At 40.6% G+C, this 20,274-nt stretch overlaps 1 protein-coding gene across 21 annotated transcripts in view; it reads left to right on the top strand.

Annotated features, from left to right (window-relative positions):
- The window catches only part of CAMK2B (calcium/calmodulin dependent protein kinase II beta), a 453,822-nt gene that overhangs the window by 421,711 nt on the left and 11,837 nt on the right, over positions 1-20,274 (top strand). For all 21 annotated transcript variants that reach the window (XM_030201732.1, XM_030201722.1, XM_030201730.1 and 18 more), the window contains one exon: positions 19,760-19,835. In XM_030201732.1, the coding sequence (XP_030057592.1) occupies positions 19,760-19,835 (76 nt within the window). The remainder of the gene's footprint in view (positions 1-19,759; positions 19,836-20,274) is intronic.

Genomic DNA, 20,274 nt, shown 5'->3' with positions numbered 1-20,274 from the left:
GCAAAACTCAAAGAACCATCAATTTGTACTTTTTACCTGTAGAAAGTGTAGGCAGTAAATAGACCACTTGACTAAGTAAATGACTTTTTGTAGATTGTCCTTGTTATTTGTGACCATCTCTGGGAAAGGTGACTAAAGTCACCAGAAACAAGAAGATGGGGGTTTTAATGAATTCTGTTAGAGCAAACAATTTGTAATACAACAGTCAAAACCCTACTCTAAAAAAAGTTACATGAGTTCAAACATGTAACATTTTCAGACTGCTTTGCACCAATTAAAAATCGGCCATTCTCAACATTTTAGATCTGCTATTTTAGTCACATTTTCCCAGAGACGGTCACATTTATAATACAAAACAAAGTTTAATATTTAAAAACATGATGTCTTGAGGAGGGGGAGGCAGATTAGGGGCCTGAAAGTTAATTGAGGGGGGATGTAAAGCTAAGATTCACCTATGGCTAGGGCCAGCTTAACCATTGGACCAGGTGAGGCTCTGGCCTGGGGCACTGGCAATTAAGGGTGCCAAAATAGTCAACTTCCAATCTCATGATTAGCAGGTTAAACCTTTTCTTCCCCTCCCCACAAGTCAGGCAGTGTTCCCTCACCTCTCTCCCTCCCCATGATCCTGTAAAGTCTATGTTGGTTGCCAGCAGCAGTAGCATGACAGGCTGCCTTCAGCCAACCCCTGTGGGCATAACATGGCAGAGGGAAGACCTGGGACTGGCCGAAGGCAACCTGTCATGCTGCTGCCAGCAACCAACATAGATTTTACAGGACCATGGGGGAGGGAGAGAGGTGAGGGAGCACTGCCTGATTCACAGAAAGGGAGACAGAAGAGAGGGAAAGAGAAACTGAATTCGAGAAGGGGGAGTAGAGATGGCAAACCTGTGGGGGGAGGTGGCACCGGAAGCAATGGGTTTGGGGGGGGGGGGCGCCACCAAAGAAGTTGGCTCAGGGCACCATTTTCTCTTCAGCTGGCCCTAGGGCACCCAATACCCTTGCACAGGTCCTACACCCTCCCCCACTTTACTAATGTTCACTGTATCAAACCTAAAGAACCAGAATTGTTAGCTGATTCTTAAGCAAGGAGGGAACTAAAGAAGTGAAGTACTTAAATCCTTGACCTTCAGCCTAAAATTCAAAAGCACTTGGGGCTCCAGTTAAAGAAACAGGTTGGAATTGTAGGGTTCTCTTTTTCAATTGTTTAACTATTAAAAGAAAGCTCTGCCATTTGTTCCTTGGTGATATTCTTAGCAAAACAATATCTTTTTTATACAGTTTAATACTCACCCTCCATTGTTGAGAGTTCCTCTGTAAAACACTCCCATTTATAGCAGACCTGTTTAAAGGTCCTTTAATGCAGCTGTACATCTTGGAGAGCTACTAAATTTAGGTGGGCCTAACAGCCTTACCAGACTATCTCACTAAAGATCTGTAAGATTCCTCCTCCATCTATTCTCAATGGCATCTAGATCAAATAATTACAGATTTCCTATTTTAGATTCCAATATTTCTAATAAAAAAGCCAGCCTTTCTCTTCTTCCCTTGGTATAACATCTACTTCCCTTCCTAGCTGTTCTAAAAATATACAACCTCCCTCCTTTTGACCCTAATTGGAGCTTCGAATACATCTACCTTATTCGAACACAACATAACCTTGTATCTGTTCTCTACCAGATTTGGCAAACGCCTTACGGTACTGTGTAAGCCACATTGAGCCTGCAAATAGGTGGGAAAATGTGGGGTACAAATACAACAAATAAATAAATAAAAACATTTTTTGAAAACAAAATGGAAGACACCAAAAATTAGTGCACTGATGATACAAGTGGAATATTCCTGCTGAATATTTTTATTAAAGAATATTTGTATTAATTTTAAAATAAATACATCAACAAGATGTTACGTCCCTCACCTGAATTGCGGTCTGCGTGGCCGATTCGCCGCCGAGCCACGTCCCAGCGGCGATAGCCGGCCATGCGGACTGTCGGTGGTAGTCTAGTGGGGTCCAATCCCGATGGCCGGCTATGTCATTCCGGCCATGGGCACAGGTCCAGCTGATTGATTGGCCGGCCACGCAGTCTGGCGGCGTTCCAGAAGCCATGCCGGTTTCCGGTGCGGGTAGCTCGCACGGCTTGGTCGCACGGGATTGGGTGCCTTTCTCAAGGTTCCACCTTTTCCCTTACAGGCAGCAATCTGGAGCGTTCCTTGCAGCTGCTCGTGGTTACCGCTGATGCGGGGACTACTTAAGGCCGGCAGTTCCCTGCACACTTTGCTTCAGCTTCTATGCTCATAGAGCTTTGGTGCTCTTCTCGTGCGCTCCATTGCTTGACTTGCCTATCGTGACCTGACTCTTGGACTGAACCTGGTATTCGTTGCTTTGCTGCCTGTCCTGCCCTTGGACTGAACCTGGTACTTGCTGCTTGCTGCCTGCCTTGATCCCTGGACTGTACCGGCTCACCCTTTGAGTTCTCACTCGCCTTGCTTCTAGCCTGGTCTGGGCGGCCCAACCCCATCCGGTTCCCAAAGTCCTGGTGGCCACCTGCACCTGGGGGCTCAACCCCTGGGGAACGGTGGTCGCTTCCCAGGTGAAGCTAGGGGTTGTCCAGCTGCCTGGCCAAGCGCAGCGCGACTCTACACACCGTGCTCAGTCGAGGCGCAAGAGCTCACTGCCCAAGTCACAACAGAATGTAATCACAAAGGCAAATACTAAGAAAACTCATAACATCTTCAGCAACTGTTCCAACAGTCAACCAAGTACCCCTCCCCATAAACAAGTACCGTACACAAAATCCTATTATGATACTGTCGAACATGGGTTGAGGTCTGGACTTTTATGACCTCAGACTCTTACCAAAGATGTGATCCTTCCCCTCACCACTATAACCAAGAACTTCCTCCCCCAACCCCCACCCCCGCTATAGCTATGAAGGATTCTGGTGAAAACCTCAAAACTTATTAACAACTTGACCATGAGCAGTCTGTGAAATTGTCACTAATAAGGGTCCCAAACCTGGAGAAAACTGCTCTGTCTCTTAGGATGAGGACAAGCTGTCCACAATTAGAGCATGTAATAAGTACATAAGTATTGCCACACTGAGACAGACGAAAGGTCCATCAAGCCCAGCATCCTGTTTCCAACAGTGGCTAATCCAGGTCAGAAATACGTTGCAAGATCCCGAAAACGCTCAATACATTTTATGCTGCTTATCCCAGATATAGCAGTGGATTTTCCCCAAGTCAATTTAATAATGGTCTATGGACGTTTCCTTTTGGAAGCCGTCCAGACCTTTTTTAAATCCTGCTAAGCTAACCACCTTTACCACAGTCTCTGGCAATGAATTCCAGAGTTTAATTACACGTTGAGTGACGAAAACCTTTCTCCGATTCGTATTAAATTTACTGCTTTGTAGCTTCATCGCATGCCCCCAGTCCTAGTATTTTTGGAAAGAGTAAACAAACGATTCACGTCTCCCCGTTCCACTCCACTCATTATTTTATAGACCTCTATCATATCTCCCCTCGGCCGCCTTTTCTCCAAGCTGAAGAGCCCTAGACACTTCAGCTTTTCCTCATAGGGAAGTCATCCCATCCCCTTTATTATTTTCGTCGCCCTTCTTTTTACCTTTTCTAATTCTACTATATCTTTTTTGAGATGCGGAGACCAGATTTTGCGGTCGCACCATGAACCGATACAAAGGCATTATAACGTCTTCACTTTTGTTTTCCAGTCCTTTCCTAATAATACCTAACATTATATTTGCTTTCTTAGCCGCCGCAACACACTGAGCAGTGGGTTTCAACGTATTGTTTGGGCTTGTTAGTGTTGAACCAAAAACCCAACACCTCACCCATTCCCCAACTGGTTTCTTAGGACCACCAGCCTGATAACTACCAAAAACAACTATAAACAAAAGAAGCTTCTTCCATTACCAAAGGTTATTCTTACCTAAGAATATGAAAAATAAGAAATAATAGAAAATTAGGAGCAGCACATAAGAAACAGGGTAGTGCGGGAACATAATCAAAAGGGACGTGCCATGGAAATGGTCCCATATTCCTTAGTCGGTCCAGACTGAGGAAGATTTTCATCGACCCCCCTGCCTTTCAGAGCAGGCATTTATATAGGGCTTCTCAGCCCAAAGTACAAAGAACTGGTTATTTTAGGAATACATCGTACAGGATATGTCATTTGTTGGTTACAATTGCCAAAAGGTACATAAAAAATATTACATTTCCTTAAAAGATACATTTCAGTCTTTTTGTTAAATAAACACATCTCCAGTAAAACAATCTTTATTTTACTTCAGAGGAGTCAGGATTCTGTTCTCATAGACCCTACCCCTGCAATATGTCATTCTCCGTTCCTGTCCTGACCACAGAATCTTGTCTCTGTCCTCTGCCAGGTGCCCTTCACATGGAAATTAGTTCTGCAACCTAAAAGTTTCCAGTTAGCCTCCTTGAACACACTCATCCTAAACAGTGAATTGCATGACTCATTGTCTTTCAGAGGAAGGGAGGAAGGGGTGGGGTACTTCCTTGTTTGCGCTGGATACCAAATGGCCTTGTTTATTTCTTTTGTAATCCACAGAAGAAAAAAGGGTCTCCACACTTCAAACTTCTGTAGATTAAGATTAGTTCTTTATATTAAATATTACCAGCACTGGAACTGCATGGTCTAGGCCTTCATAAGTGCACTTCCACCAACAATATAATCAACAACAACACCAAGATCCTTTTCTTGGTCGGTGACTCCTAATGTGGAACCTTGCATTACGTAGCTATAGTTTGGGTTCCTCTTTCCCACATGCATCACTTTGCACTTATTCACATTAAACGTCATCTGCCATTTGGATGCCCAGTCTCCCAGTCTCGTAAGGTCCTCTTGTAATTTTTCACAAACCTCTCGCAATTTAACAACTTTGTGTCATCAGCAAATTTAATTACCTCACTAGTTACTCCCAACTCTAGATCATTTATAAATATGTTAAAAAGCAGCAGTCCCAGCACACACCCCGGGGGAACCCTACTATCTATCCTTCTCCATTCAGAACACTGACCACTTAACCCTACTCTCTGTTTTCTATCCTTTAACCAGTTTTTAATCCACAGTAGGACACTACCTCCTATCCCATGACTCTCCAATTTCTTCTGTAGTCTTTCATGAGGTACTTTGTCAAATGCCTTTTGAAAATCCAGATACACAATATCAACCGGTTCGCCTTTATCCACAAGTTTGTTCACCCCTTCAAAGAAATGTAATAGATTGGTGAGGCATGATTTCCCTTCACTAAATCCATGTTGGCTTTGTCTCATTAATCCATGCCTTTTGAATATGCTCTGTAATTTTATTTTATTTATTTAGATTTGCTCACACCTTTTTCAGTAGTAGCTCAAGGTGAGTTACATTCAGGTACTCTGGATATTTCTCTGTCCCAGGAGGGCTCACAATCTAAGTTTGTACCTGAAGTAATGGAGGGTTAAGTGACTTGCCCAAGATCACAAGGAGCAGCAGTGGGATTTGAACCAGCCACCTCTGGATTGCAAGACTGGTGCTCTAACCACTAGGCCACTCCTCCACTTTTGTTCTTTATAATAGTCTCTACCATTTTGCCCAGCACCGACGTCCAGCTCACCAATCTATAATTTCCAGGAATCCCCTCCGGAACCCTTTTTGAATATCGGCGTTACATGGGCTACCCTCCAATCTTCTGGTACCACACTTGATTTTAAAGATAAATTACAGATGACTAACAATAGTTCCGTAAGTTCATTTTTCAATTCTATCAGTATTCTGGAATGAATACCATCCGGTCCAGGAGATTTGCTGCTCTTCCATTTGTCAAATTACCCTATTACATCTTTTAGGTTTATAGAGATTTCATTCAGTTTCTCCGACTCGTCAGCTTTGAATACCATTTCTGGCACCAGTATCTCTCCCAAATCTTCTTCGGTGAAGACCGAAGCAAAGAATTCATTTAATCTCTCTGCTATGGCTTTGTCTTCCGTTTGCCCCCTTTACCCCTCGATCATCTAGCGGTCCAACCAATTCTTTTGCCGGCTTCTTGCTTTTAATATACCTAAAACATCCAACGCAATCTTTTTTTTCAAAGTCCCTCTTTGCCTTCCTTATCAGCGCTTTGCATTTGACTTGACATTCCTTATGCTGCTTCTTATTATTTTCAGTCGGTTCCTTTTTCCATTTTCTGAAAGATTTTTTTTTAGCTCTAATAGCTTCCTTCACCTCACTTTTTAACCATGCCAGCTGTCATTTGGTCTTCCTCCCTCCTTTTCTAATACACAGAATATATTTGTGCCAGCACCAAAATGTAGGAGGCACAGCTTGCAACCAATGATTTAGGATATATTTCTTCCCCCATATATAGGCTTTCTCCAAAAATAACTCTCTCCTTTCCCACGTGATCCCAAAAGCGAAACTCTATGAAACAAGATACCATCCATGGAGAAAACCAGGGGATGTCCCAGAATAAGTTGAAGGTATGTGAGAAAAGCTGCCTAGAAGACTTTTATCTTCCTGCAAGACCATAAACCATGTAATAACCAGTTTTCCTGTTCCCCACACTTCAAGCAGCATGGAGAGACCACACAAACTGCTCAAAAGCTCTGTTTTGTGAAAAATAAGCCTGATGAAGTACTCAGTATTGACATTCAAGCAGTTCGGCCTGGTGAACCAAGGTTGGAATGGTTTTAAACAAAGAAAGGTTGATTGAGGTCCTTAAAGGGTGACCCAGTTCTCTAGCCCAGGCATCCTGTAAGGAGGTGTACGTTAAAGCAGGGAGATGTTGCCTCAACAACTTATAACACCAGAAAATAGGCTCCTGACCCAGTACATCACCTTCCCAGAAATGCCCTTATGGTAGAACAGAAGCAAGATTGCAAACTAGGAACATAACTAGCCAATTGTAGATAAACAAAATAGTCCACCATTGGAATCTAAAATCACTGTTGTAAGTCTGCAAATGAAAAAGAGCCTCATCTTCCCACAAGAGATGTTCCAGCTGTACAAGACCCTCTGCCCTCCACATCCAAAAGGATGCCTGATTAAATCCAAGTTGAAACTCCATATTGCCCACTAATGGCAAAAGCAAGTTACTATATGAGCCTTGACCCCATGGTACGAGTAATTCTCACCACAGGTACCACAGAGGTCGTAATAATAAGCTATGCCGATTCCGAGGGGGGAGCCTAGGGCCACGAACATGCAACAGTGCAATAGAGTTCCAGGGCTTAACGTATTCCTTTTCAAAAGTAAGATCTGTGTATGTTGTAATTTCTAGCACCCAGTCCCTCACGTGGTACAGTAAACACACTTAATTGTAGAGTTACCTAAACCCCCCTGCTTCCATCCACCCAGCAAATATCTCCGTCTTAATTTTGGCTTTTTACCAGCCCAACAAAATCTGGTGACCAACTTTTGCAAAGCCCTCAGATCTTTACATAACAAACACAGAGGCAAAATCTGAAAAGCATAGAGCCAACAAGGAAAAATAATCATACAATACAATTGTAACCACAGAACAAACTGTTGGTGAATGTCAAGCAACAACTTATCCACATGATAAATTTGAGTAGGATCCATGGACAGATTTCTGAAGGAGCCAATTGCCCATCGAAGCAGGAAAGAATCTCCCTAGGAGTGCCACAAATCCTCAGATCCCGCTAAAGCTTCAGATTTATCTAATTTCAGATGAAAACCAGAAAAATTGCCATATTCTAGGAAGCTCTCCAGTAAAATCAGCAAAGACTGGTGAGGCTCCTGGAGATATATCAGTAAATCATCAGCGAAAGCCACAGTCTTAAAATTACTTTCCCACAGTTTCAAACCTACTATCTCTGGATTTCCTTGTATCTCCCTGATTAATGGATCAAGAGTAAGAACAAAAAGTAATATGGATAATGGGCACTCCTGTCTGGTACCTCTGTGTACATCAAATGCCTCAGATATCAAGTTATTGACCACACCTTTGCTTGAGGCCAGAAATACAAGGCCTGAATTGCCGGCATAAACAATTCTCATATCCCATAAGCCTCCTATACACCATGAAGGAACCCTCACACCACCCTATCAAATGCTTTCTCTGCGTCAAAACTATAAGTAGCAAGGATACTGCCTGTGGCATGCTCACTCCAAAGCAGCCAGAATCTTCCGGACATTCTTGGATATGGTCCTATCACGGACAAAACCTGCTTGAGGGTCTGCAACCAGGGTCAGCAGCACTTGTGACAGCCTGTTTGCCAGCAGTTTAGCAAAATTCCTGCTGAATATAATCAGTCAATAATTCTGAAAGTCTGAAGAACTACGGATATGATCTAGCAAATGTTCTCCCAGATGAGATGGAGAAAATTCAGCTTTACTCAAGCCAAGTATTTTCGTAGCAGACAGGACAAAGCATAAGATAGACAATCAAAATGTAAATTAAAATCACCTAGTACTATAAATTTATCATAATGTAAATTACAAAAAGCTACAAGACTAATCAGCTCCTTCATATTCGCTCATAGGAGATTAAGTGGCCAGTAAATCAAGAGAATCTCAATAGAAAATTTGAGACCACTTGTAAGCAATAAACATTCCAGTCCAGAAGGGTAAGATATCTTTACATTTTAACATTATGCAACTTCTTAAAAATAACTGCCGACCCCTACCTATCTTACCAATTCAAAGGGCTTGTTCTGTAGCATAACTCTCAGGACAAAGGGCATCAAACATTGGTCCCTCAGATTGTACAGAATGAAATACTGAGTCCTTAGTCAAGTTATTGTCAACCACAGTCTTGCTTTGCAGAGATCATGCATTAAATTAAAAACAACTTAAGGTGGATAATACTTTATTTATTTATTTATTACATTTGTATCCCACATTTTCCTACCTATTTGCAGGCTCAATGTGGCTTACATGGTACCGTAGAGGTGATCGCCAATACTGGTATGAACAAATACAGAGTGAGGTTGTGGTAAAGTAAAGGTCATATGTGACAGACACATTGGGGAATCATAAGGAGGAAGAGCTAAGCTATGTCCAATACGAGTTTTGGTTTTGTTGTGTTGCAGGGTTAAGGCATTTAAGTTGGATCATTAGGGTATGCCTTTTTGAACAGGTTGGTTTTTAGTAGTTTCCGGAAGTTTAGGTGGTCATATGTTGTTTTCACAGCGCTTGGTAAGGCATTCCATAGTTGCGTGCTTATCTAGGAGAAGCTGGATAAGTAGATTGATTTGTATTTGAGTCCTTTGCAGCTTGGGTGGTGGAGATTTAGGTATGTTCGTGATGATCTTGATGTGTTTCTGGTTGGTAGGTCTATGAAGTCTGTCATGTATCCCGGGGCTTCGCCATAGATGATTTTATGAACCAGGGTGCAGATTTTGAAAGCAATACGTTCTTTGATTGGGAGCCAGTGTAGTTTTTCACGTAGAGGTTTTGCACTTTCGAATCTCGTTTTTCCAAATATGAGCCTGGCTGCTGTGTTTTGAGCAGTTTGGAGTTTCTTTATGATTTGTTCTTTGCATCCCGCATAGATTCCATTGCAGTAGTCAAGATGGCTTAGTAACATAGATTGTATCAAGTTGCAAAATAGTTCTCTCGGGGAAAAAAGGTTTCACTCGTTTGAGCTTCCACATTGAGTGGAACATTTTCTTTATTGTAGCTTTCGCTTGGCTCTCTAGTGTGAACTTTCGGTCGATTGTGACTCCAAGAATTTTCAGGTTGGCTGAAATAAGGAAGGTGCAATCTGGGGTGGTAATGTTGGTGGGTTTATATGTGTTATATTGGGATGAGAGGATGAGACAGTGTGTTTTTTCTGTGTTAAACTTTAGTTGAAATGCATTCGCCCATGAGTTCATGATGTTTAAGCTGAGTTTGATTTCTTTGGTGATTTCTGTTAGATCATGTTTGTAAGAGATATATATTGAGACATCGTCTGCATATATGAACGGGTTAAGGCCTTGATTGGATAAGGACTTGGCTAATGGGGTCATCACTAGGTTAAAAAGGAGCGGTGATAGTGGTGATCCTTGAGGTACTCCACAGTCTGTTTTCCATGGTGATATGTTCGAATTTGATTTCACTTGCTATGTTCTGGTAGTCAGGAAACCCTTGATCCAGCTAAGTACACTTCCACCAATCCCGAAGTATTCTAGAATGCTTAATAGTATATTATGGTTTACCATGTCGAACGCACTAGACATGTAGAATTGTAGAAGAAGTACGCTTTTGCCTATTGCAATTTCTTGTTTAGAGAGGTGTGGTAGCCGTGTTAGTCCACTTTTAAAGGTAATCAATAGAAATAAAACAAAATAAAACAAGGAAAAAAAATAAGATGATACCTTTTTTATTGAACATAACTTAATACATTTCTTGATTAGCTTTTGAAGGTTGCCCTTCTTTGTCAGATCGGAAATAAGCAAGTGTTGGTAGATGACAGTATATATAAGTGAACCATCAAAGCATTTCAGTGACAGTCTAACAGGATGAGGGTGAATAGGTGAGAGGAGGGTGACAAACAGAGCAATACAAATTTATGGTTTATAATGGGCTAGAAAACCCAGATCTTTGTTAAGTCCTGTCTGTTCGGTGTCAAAATATTTAATCATTCTGACTCCAAAGGTCTGTGTTGTTTTAAAGTTACCTTTCAGGATTCTTACTATGAAATCACTGGTAATTCGTCCTCCTGGAGTAGAGCTGAAGATCTTTTATGATTTTTCTTAATTTTTCCAGCTCTGAGTTGTATGTCACTATAAGGGGGATTCTGTCTGTGACTTTTTTTTTTCTTTGTACTGTAGCAGATTGTCCCTGGGTGTTTTGCGGGAAGAGGCAATATTCTTGGAGATTATTTTGGGGTTGTAGCCTTTCTGTTTGAAGGATGCCCTGTTACTGAAATTTTTTGATGGTTCACTTATATATACTGTCATCTACCAACACTGGCTTATTTCCAATCTGACGAAGAAGGGCAACCTTCGAAAGCTAATCAAGAATTGTATTAAGTTATGTCCAATAAAAAAGGTATCATCTTATTTTCTTTTCCATGTTTTATTTTGTTTTATTTCTATTGAATTTCTTGTTTGAATTTGGCTAAGAGAGTGATTAGTACTATTTTGGTGCTGTGGCTGGAGCGAAATCCTGATTGTGATTCATGTAGTATTGTGAATTTGTTTATGTAGTTGGTAAGTTGTTTAGTTACCATGCTTTCCATCAGTTTGACTAAGTGTGGGATTGATGCTACTGGGCGATAGTTGGTGATATCATCTGCTTTTTCTTGGTGTCTTGGTATTGGGTGAGTAGGATGTTGCCATTTTCCTTGGGGAAGAGACCATGTTGAAGCATGTAGTTTAAGTGGGATGTGAGGTCTGCTATGAAGCGGTGGGGTGCGGATTATAATAGGTAACTGGGGCAGGCATCCAATTTACAGTGAGTCTTGGAAAACCTATTAATTGCTTGGTTGACTGTTTCAGCGGTGAGGGGGGCAAAGAAGAAGATAAAATATGAGAATAAGTCAATAACCGATTCTATAATCTCAAATTGGGTTTCATTCCCATTTTCCTCCCCTTCATTTGACACTAGCTTATAACAGAGGGACTATTTTGATATTGGGGTAAAGACTTAACAGTTTTGATACTGCAGATAAGGATTCAACAGTTTGGACTTTTGAAAAAGTTTGCGAGGAAAACTGAGCAAACAAGAAGACCTAATGTATTGACGGATCTACTTAACAGTTAGAATGATAGCTACTATAATGAGATGCCCAGTCCTCCTTGTTGTGACTAAATCTTCTCACCCCCCCCCCCCCCAATTACAGGAACACTTGTCATAAATATTAAAATTCCATTCAGAAGACATATCAAAATGGTAAGCACACAAAGGATTAAGACAAGTTCCAGAAATGTCCATAAACCACTATTAGCCAAGTGGTCTTGGGAAATTCATTTTATCCATGAATATGAGCAAAAAGGATGGGATTTATGTTTAGGAATCCTGCACAGTGCCTGTGATGTAGATTGGCCATTGTTGGGGACAGAATGTTGGACTTGTGGACTCTTGATATGACCCAGTATGGCATTTCTTATCTGCTTATAACACACCTGTGGTGCCACACCTGCAGCAGCGCACCACTGAAGAACAAATCTTACAGCATCAGTGCCTGTAATGATGAAATCAAATGGCAGGGCTTTGATTAGTTGCTCCCATGCACTCTCAAGAGAAAAGTCAAGTGGAAAAGTAAAAAGTTTGTAAACAACAATATGCACACCATTACACTTGCAGCTCCCTTGAAGCAAAGCAGGTCTCATCCAACTGTGGCATATGTGCAAGGATATCACTAAGGGTCGTCAGATTTCACCAGGACAGACTTCAGGCCCATCTTGTGCTCAAGAAGAAATCCAGTTCCACAGAACTGGTTTTGAGGCCATCAAGACAGAAGGGTCATGGAGCAGCACGGACTGCAGGAGGCAGGAGTTGTCTAAGAATGCTTCAACTCCTTTGGCACCTAAGTCTAGACCCAAAGATCAAGTGCAGACTTGCTTTCTTAGCTCACACGGAGCAGAGGACATGGAAGCCTTGAGCACAGATTTCAGGAGATTCAGTGTCAAGAATCCATCACAGGACAAAGACCTTCAACAGAGATCTCCTTTAATACATGGATCTGAGAGCAAGGAAAGCACAGGGGACTGGAGGGTGCCACTTAGCCCCTGAAGTGATCAGGCCTGATAGCTCCACCTCATGTTCCTACTTCAGCCATCTATGGATGTGTTTGCTGGAAAATTATGGTAGGTGACTTAGTAGCTGTTAAAATATGCAACAGTATTTGTAAAGTATGGCCTTCGTATTAAATTATCCTATTTCTTCTTACCTGCCCTCCCTTCCTCCAAATCTTTGAGAAGTGGATGAGGATGGCACAGTCAACTGGTGACTCTCTCCCTTTTTTTTTTTTTAATAAAGCTTGATATACCGCCAATCATGCCAAACTGGCACAGCTAGGCAATTTACAATGGTAATTTAATACAGAAGAGGGAGAGGAGAAGGTAAAAAAAAAGGAAGGGGGGAGAAAGGGAAATGTAGTGCAGAGGAGAGGCAACAAGCAGTAGGTATGGTAGATGTTTAGAAATAACCAGGTCCTGACTAGTTGCTTGAATTTGCGGAATGAGGGAATCGGGGCATTTACTCCCTCTACCTGAAGTGCCTGAGGAAAGTCAATCCAACTGCCAGGCTTTATTAACTCTGTTTCGTCTGTCTTTGAGGAGGAACTCAGGAAGCACATTGCAGAGACAGGCACTTGACAGTAAACATAAGAACTGCCATACTGAGTCAACCAAAGGTCCATCGAACCTGGTATCCTGTTTAAAAAAGTGCCAATCTAGTTCCCAAGTATCTTGGTAATAACACGTTATGGACTTTTCCTCCAGGAACTTGTCAAATATCTTATTTTAAACCAAGCTACACTATTTTATCACATGAATTCTAGAACTTAATTGAATCTTGCATGAAAAAATATTTTCTCCAATTTGTTTTAAATGTACTACTTAGTAATTTAATGGTGTGTCCCCTAGTCTTTGTATTTTTGAAAGGATAAACTATTCCATTTCACTCATGATTTTGTAGACCTCTATATCTCTTCTCAAAACTGAAGAGCCCTAACTACTTTTGCCAGTATAGGGACTTTATCGTTTTGATCACACTTCTCTATACTTTTTCTGAAATGTGACAACCAGAATCACACACAGTTCTCAAGGTGCAGTTGCACCACCTGATACTATACTTCTTGGTGTGCGAAGTGATCCTGTTCTCTCAATGCCTCCTCAAGCATTGAGCATTTCTGTGCTGACAGTGAGCTTCAAGAATCAAGGATCAGTGATAACGCAGGACATACCAAGTTGTAATAAGAAAGCTTCAAATTTCTTTCTTTTTAAAAAATATTTTATTACAGCTTACAATATTCAGTCAAGATAAACTTGAAGCACAGAAATTTCCCATACAATAAAGGAAAACATTCCATATCACAAAAGAGGGATTCCTAGTCCACAAACTGAGAGGGAATCACAAGAATGGAACCCCAGAGAAAAAAAAGAAGAAAAAAATAAGTAAGGCAGTTATTCAGACATCATTATATAGCTCATACATCAGAAGAATTAACACCTCCAAAAGGTGTTAACTGCTGTATTGTGTAAAAAAAGATTGTAGCTGAGAGGTTCAAAGAAAATGTATGATTCCTAAAGTATATTATGAAAAGCACCTCCTGCCTCATGCTTCCGCCTCTCCTGGGTCCCCTTACATCAAAAAAAATAATAAGTTTAGAGCCAAGAAAATCATCATTCTGGTGATGAAAATAGAAGCATGTGACAGAGTCCTGGTCTTGGGCAAAAACAAAAGATACAATAAAGTTGTTCTTTTAGTTATCATCTTCACAGAGGTCTCTAATAGCCTAGTTAGATCCAAGCTATCACTGCAGAAATTGTCAGATCTTCCTTCACCTGTTCTTTTTCCCCAATTGACATATAATAAATTATTAAAGGTGGCATAGTAGAGTCTGGAAACTTCAACACATATTTTAACTATCTATAAAATAGAACTTTAACTGACATAGGAAGGATGTGGAAAATTCAAAATCCTCAAATTGAGGTTGCCTTCTAGTACTCTCAGTATTCTCCAATTTCCTTTGCACTAAAGTCTTATCTATTGCCAAAGGCATCTGAACCTTTTTCAGACTTTCCATCTCATACTCTAGTTCAACATCTCTCTGGGAAGCAGTTGCAGATAAAGACTCAACAAGAATTTGTGAGGAAAACTGAACAAACAATAAGCAAACCTGATGTAATGATGCCACCGCCAACCAAATCAATTCCAACAATATGTCAGCAGGTCTAATCAGCATGGGAATAGCCAATGAGACTGACAATGCTCTTACTTCTCCTAAAGGCCCTGGAGCAACCTCACCTGACAAATCCAGACACTGTTGCTCTATCACTGGGAGACCCAAATGTGTTTCTACATTACTTCTCGCTCCCTCTCCTCTTCCAGGATCCTCCTGGACTGGTGCCTTCCTGCCTGGGATAGCTGGAACTTTCTCCACAACCTGTGACTTTGTCACACCACGTGGATTTGGGCTGATTGGACTGAGTGAAACATCATCTTGCAAGGGCAAACCGTTCTTTGTGTAATCCATCACTGCAAGAACAACCTACATCTCAACGGTGCTGACAAAGCCTCAAATAGAAAGCTGCTCAGTACCAGATGGAGGGTTGACATGGGCAGGGGACTCCAATCTTCACCTTATGATGTGGCATAATAAGAAGTCAATCACCAGTTAGGCTGAAAAGCAAAACAGGAAAAAATACCAGAGCTAAGATCCATGTTACTGCCTATTCCACCATCTTGGATGCACCCCCTCCCCCCATGTTGGAAGCTTTTGCTTTTCATTGGCAATCTGAGCCCCTACACCAAGAATCTACCTTTAAAGATGAAAAGTGGTTGGCTTAAAACCCAACAAAAAATGACAGTTCTCTCCAATATTTCTTGAAGGTTACTGAAAATTCAAGGTAGTCAGGATCAACAGACGTTGGCTCTAAAGAGGAGTACTCTCCTGATACTCCCACTGACCCCTCTCCTCCACAGCCTAGAACATTCTCTACCTGAGGACCTATTTTTCAGTTTTATCCAGGTAACCTCTAGTTGGTTTCCTCAAGTAACTGGATGAGCCAAAAGAGATTGTAACAGTACCCATTTACTCTATCAGGATATATGTAAGACAACTGTGGGAGACACCACACTCCATACTTCTAGTGAGTAAGAAAGTGGAGCCAAATGCTATGATAAGGCATCTGAGGGATTCAAAAAGTCCCAGTTTTAACACCAGTCTGTGATTGTTGAATCCACCCTAAAATAACCAAACAGTTTTCTGCACATATTGCTATGCCCTTTGATTCTATTCTATTTTATTCACTTTCATGACTATTTTCATAACCAAAGACACATCAAGCAGTTTAGAGTATAAAGTAAAAGTTGATAAGTGCAAAACTCTATATCATTTTAGGAGACCTCATTATCAGAAGCTTATGTAGCATTTTACTAGATCTACAGGGTTCAATGCTTATGCACTATTCTTGGGAAGGCACACACAACTTCACTGATTGCTTCCATCGAGTCCCTACCCAAATTCAGTTGTCTTTTGGCAAAAGGCATGGAGTGGAAAAAACAAAACAAAAAAACCTTCATACATTCAGCATTCAATGCTTTTAGAATGCATTGAGAGCCTCAATAAAGATTATTGAGTGCAGGTTCCTATGGTTGCATTCATTAGGTCTATATGCAAACATGCAGCAAAGACTTGCTGACATGCCATGCACAGGAGGGAATCACTTTGGAGATAAAGGTGCTATGGGTCCTTTCAAGGACCATATACTTGTTTCAGTGTCTCTTCTACCACAACCTCAGAGCCAATTTCCTTCAAAAGGAAGCAATCATTAGCCCAGGAAGCATTTCTATTGGCAAATAAATCTATTACCAGCTCCAACTGACCATACCACCTGCATGGCTTCATGCCATGCCAAATTAAAGATAGAAGCACTATTCCCAAACTTGTACATAACTGAAATCTGGGATGGAGTTTTGACTGAATATAGGGAGTATAGCCAGTGTCCCAACCCATGCCCAGAGTAAATTCCCTATAGAAACAGACCCATACCTATACAACTTTTACCTGTACTTAATTTGATGCCTCCCATTTGCCTGTCACTGTTATCATATGACCTCAGTGTTGCCTTTTACCCCACCAATAAAAACCACGTTTGAGCCTCTGGCCTCCTGTGGGTTGGAGCACGTGACCTAGAAAGTTGTATATGTTGTACAAATCATTTACGCACATAATGGTAGCTATATAAAGTGTGTGCTGGCATATATGCATATATATGTGTATAAATATGCCTGTAAATGCCAAAAATCTGCCGAAATGCTATTCTGTAAATATGCACTTATTTAACCTAGGCTTGTATATGCCCGGTTATGCTAGTATTTAAGAAAGAAAAGTAAACGCCTATTTTCTTTTATAGAATACAGTAGATGCCCTCCAGGTGCTTAAGTACAAGCACACTGTTATGGAATTGCCCTTAATCAGTCAGTTGTCCTACCAGCATTTCTTGTGAGGCCCCATGCCCTTGCCAACACAGTTCACCCAGTGTTGTTCCTTTTTTCCCTAACAAGAATAGGATAGCTATGTCAGAGAACTCTTGCTAGTTTAGTAGTGGATTGCATATCCTTCACATATTCCTAAGTGAATTTAAGCTTAGAAGAGTATGTCATAATGTCAGAGTCATGGCTGTCAGTGGCTTGTCCAAGATCAACCTGTACTGAAGAAAACAAGGTGTTCTGGGACATGGTAAGGTCAGAGGAGGAAAAATACATGCAGAAATTGCATTATCAGTTATAAAGAGCTTTGTTATCAAAACTCTACCCACACGAAAAGCTGTGTCCATGGCAAATTTCAAAATCAAACTACACATACACTTCCACTTTGAGACTTGGAGGCAAAGTCCATGGGTAAAAAGTACCCACAGGTTTCATCCTTAAAAGGGCAAGTTTTAAAAGCATTTCTGTGGGCAGAACATTGTTTTATATACAGAAGTAAGCTTTTATAAAATTGCCCTCCAATATATATATATATATAGCCTGTATGTGCATAGGATGGGGGAATCTATAAGGAACTGCATAGATTTAGGTAGCATGAACACATGTAAATAAATATTTACACATACACATGTAAATGACCATTTTCTGGCTAAGTGCTATTCTGTAAAATTGTGCTTAGATGCAGTGCTACATACTTTGCAGGCGGATGTTCATATGGGCAGGGCACACAATTATATCCATAGATTATAAAATACTATAGCCTAGGCATGAACATTTACACCAACTGTATAGGCACGTTTTTGAGCTTTTATGCTAGTATTTGATAGAGAAAAATAGGCTTCTTTATAGAATGGGCTCCACATAGATGCTCCTTATTGCCCTCATGGTGACTAGGACTGAGTAGAGGCATTCCCAAGGGCAGGGTTAGTATGTATGCATGTACATTATAAAATATGTTTGCATGCACGCAAATTAATTTGGCAAATTTGTACATGCCAAAGAGTAGGTGTAAAAATATAAGCATAAATTATTTGGGGTAATTTTTAAAACAAAAAGAATAGTTTTGTTTTGAAAATTCACTGGTACCCACGTAGGGAAAAGAATGCATGTTTTGTTTGTGCTCCCATAAGTATAAAATTAGCCCAAAGTTGGACGTTTTGAAATTGTCCCCATAAATTTTAACCAGCTGCTAAATGTTGGAAACTGAAAATGTGCTCACAGAGGGAGATTTTCAGACACCATTTACTTAGGTAAATTGACTGAAAACTACCCATGCCTTACCTGGGTAAAAGTATTCCTGGAAATCAATATTGTGCATTCTTTTTTACCTGAGTAAACGTAGGCAGGCCCAGAAGTGTGTTTAAGTTGAATGAGGGAGATAGCATACAAAGGCATTTTCACATCCAAGTGCATTATTGTATTTCCAAGGAAAAATGTAAGGGTGCAGATCTTTGCAGGAACTTTTTCCCTGTCAGATTTGAAAGAAAAAGTATTCTTCTACATACACTTTGATAACTGGAGCAAAACCTCTGGGTAAAATCATCAATGGACTTTACATCTATGTGGATAAATTTGAAAATTGTCATATGCTAGTCAAACAATTCAAAGTTTCTCAAAAAAACAAAGCCCCTCAAATTTTTTCTGCCAAGTTGGATAAAATTGTGCATCAGACATTTAGGGCCCTGTTTACAAAGGTGTACTAGCGTTTTTAGCACATGCTAAAAATTAGCGAGCACTAACCATGTAGACACCCATAGGAATATTATGGGCATCTACAGGTTAGCACATGCTAAATACACGCATCTTTGTAAATAGGGCCCTTAAGGGTTATTTATTTTGTCTTTGTTTTTCTTTTATGGAGGCAATTCAGAATCTGAATTTTTTTTCCATTAATTTTTTAACTTTGTTAAATGTTTTCTTCTTGAAGCTTCAATAATGGTCTTTAATTATATTAGTCAAAGAAGAAAATCTGTCATAAGACCAGTAATATGAGGCAGTCCTTGATCATGTTCTTATTGGAAGTAAAAAAAAAAAAACCCTGACTGCAGGAGATGTTAAGAATCTCTCACTTTCCCCCACAGAATGGATGCAAAGGATCTCTAATATCAACAATGTTCCTGTGTCACCACATACTCATCTGAGGAATCTGTCACTCTTCCACATATGAGAGATCTTCTGCTCCCTCCTCTCTTTCCCAATTTACATTTGCTATTTATTTTTTCTCCCTTTTCTTTTGTTTATTCCTGTGGGTTATAGTAAAGTGTCATCTCCCCATGCCTCATGTTCCCACCTCAGCCAGATTAGCTGGAAAATTAGGGAGGGCAGCTTAGTAACTGCTAAAATGTACAACAGTATTTGTAAAATGTAGCCTTCATATTAAATGATCCTCTTCCCTCTTACCTGCCTTCTCTTTCAAATTTCTGAGAACTGGTTAAGATGGTCACATAGAATGCACATTTCAAGAATGACATTTAATTAGTGATGTCTTACTGAAAAGTGGAGTATTTGGGGAAAGGATAAACAGGCTTCTGTCACTCATAGGCTGCCGCAGCAGCCATACACTGTTCCCCAGGTTCAACTCTCTTTTTCCTTCTCTTCTTGACTTGACATCTCCTCTCTCTTTCTCTCCAGCTCGGAAGCAGGAGATTATTAAAATCACAGAACAACTGATCGAGGCGGTGAATAATGGAGATTTTGAAGCCTATGCGTAAGTCTTGACTTTCTTTGTAAGTGTGGTCCTGTGCATAGGAGGTGATTGGAGAATGCAGAATGGAGAGATGCAAGGGTTATGGGAGGAGATATCATAATAACTATAGAAGATACATTAGGGTGCTTATGTGTCTTGGAGGCATATTTTCTAAGCACTTAGCCTTTCAAAGTTACGTGGGGGGGGGGGGCATTTTCGAAAGAAACGTCTAAATCAGAATTTGGACGTTTTACAAAGACATCCAAATTCCAAACAGGAAAGAAGGTCATTTTCAAAAAAGATGGACGTCAATCTTTTGTGTTTGAAAATACTATGGATGTCCTGTAATTTGAACGATTTGTGATTTGGATGTCCTTTTTTTTTGGTCCATTTTCGAACAAAAGACATCTGAATGCAAGACATCCAAAACAGAGGAGGAGTGGCTTAATGGTTAGTGCAG

Source organism: Microcaecilia unicolor, chromosome 4 (assembly GCF_901765095.1).
Source record: "Microcaecilia unicolor chromosome 4, aMicUni1.1, whole genome shotgun sequence".
Lineage (NCBI taxonomy): Eukaryota > Metazoa > Chordata > Amphibia > Gymnophiona > Siphonopidae > Microcaecilia > Microcaecilia unicolor.
Note: the sequence above shows the minus strand (reverse complement) of the source record. Positions and strands in the feature narration are given on the sequence as shown.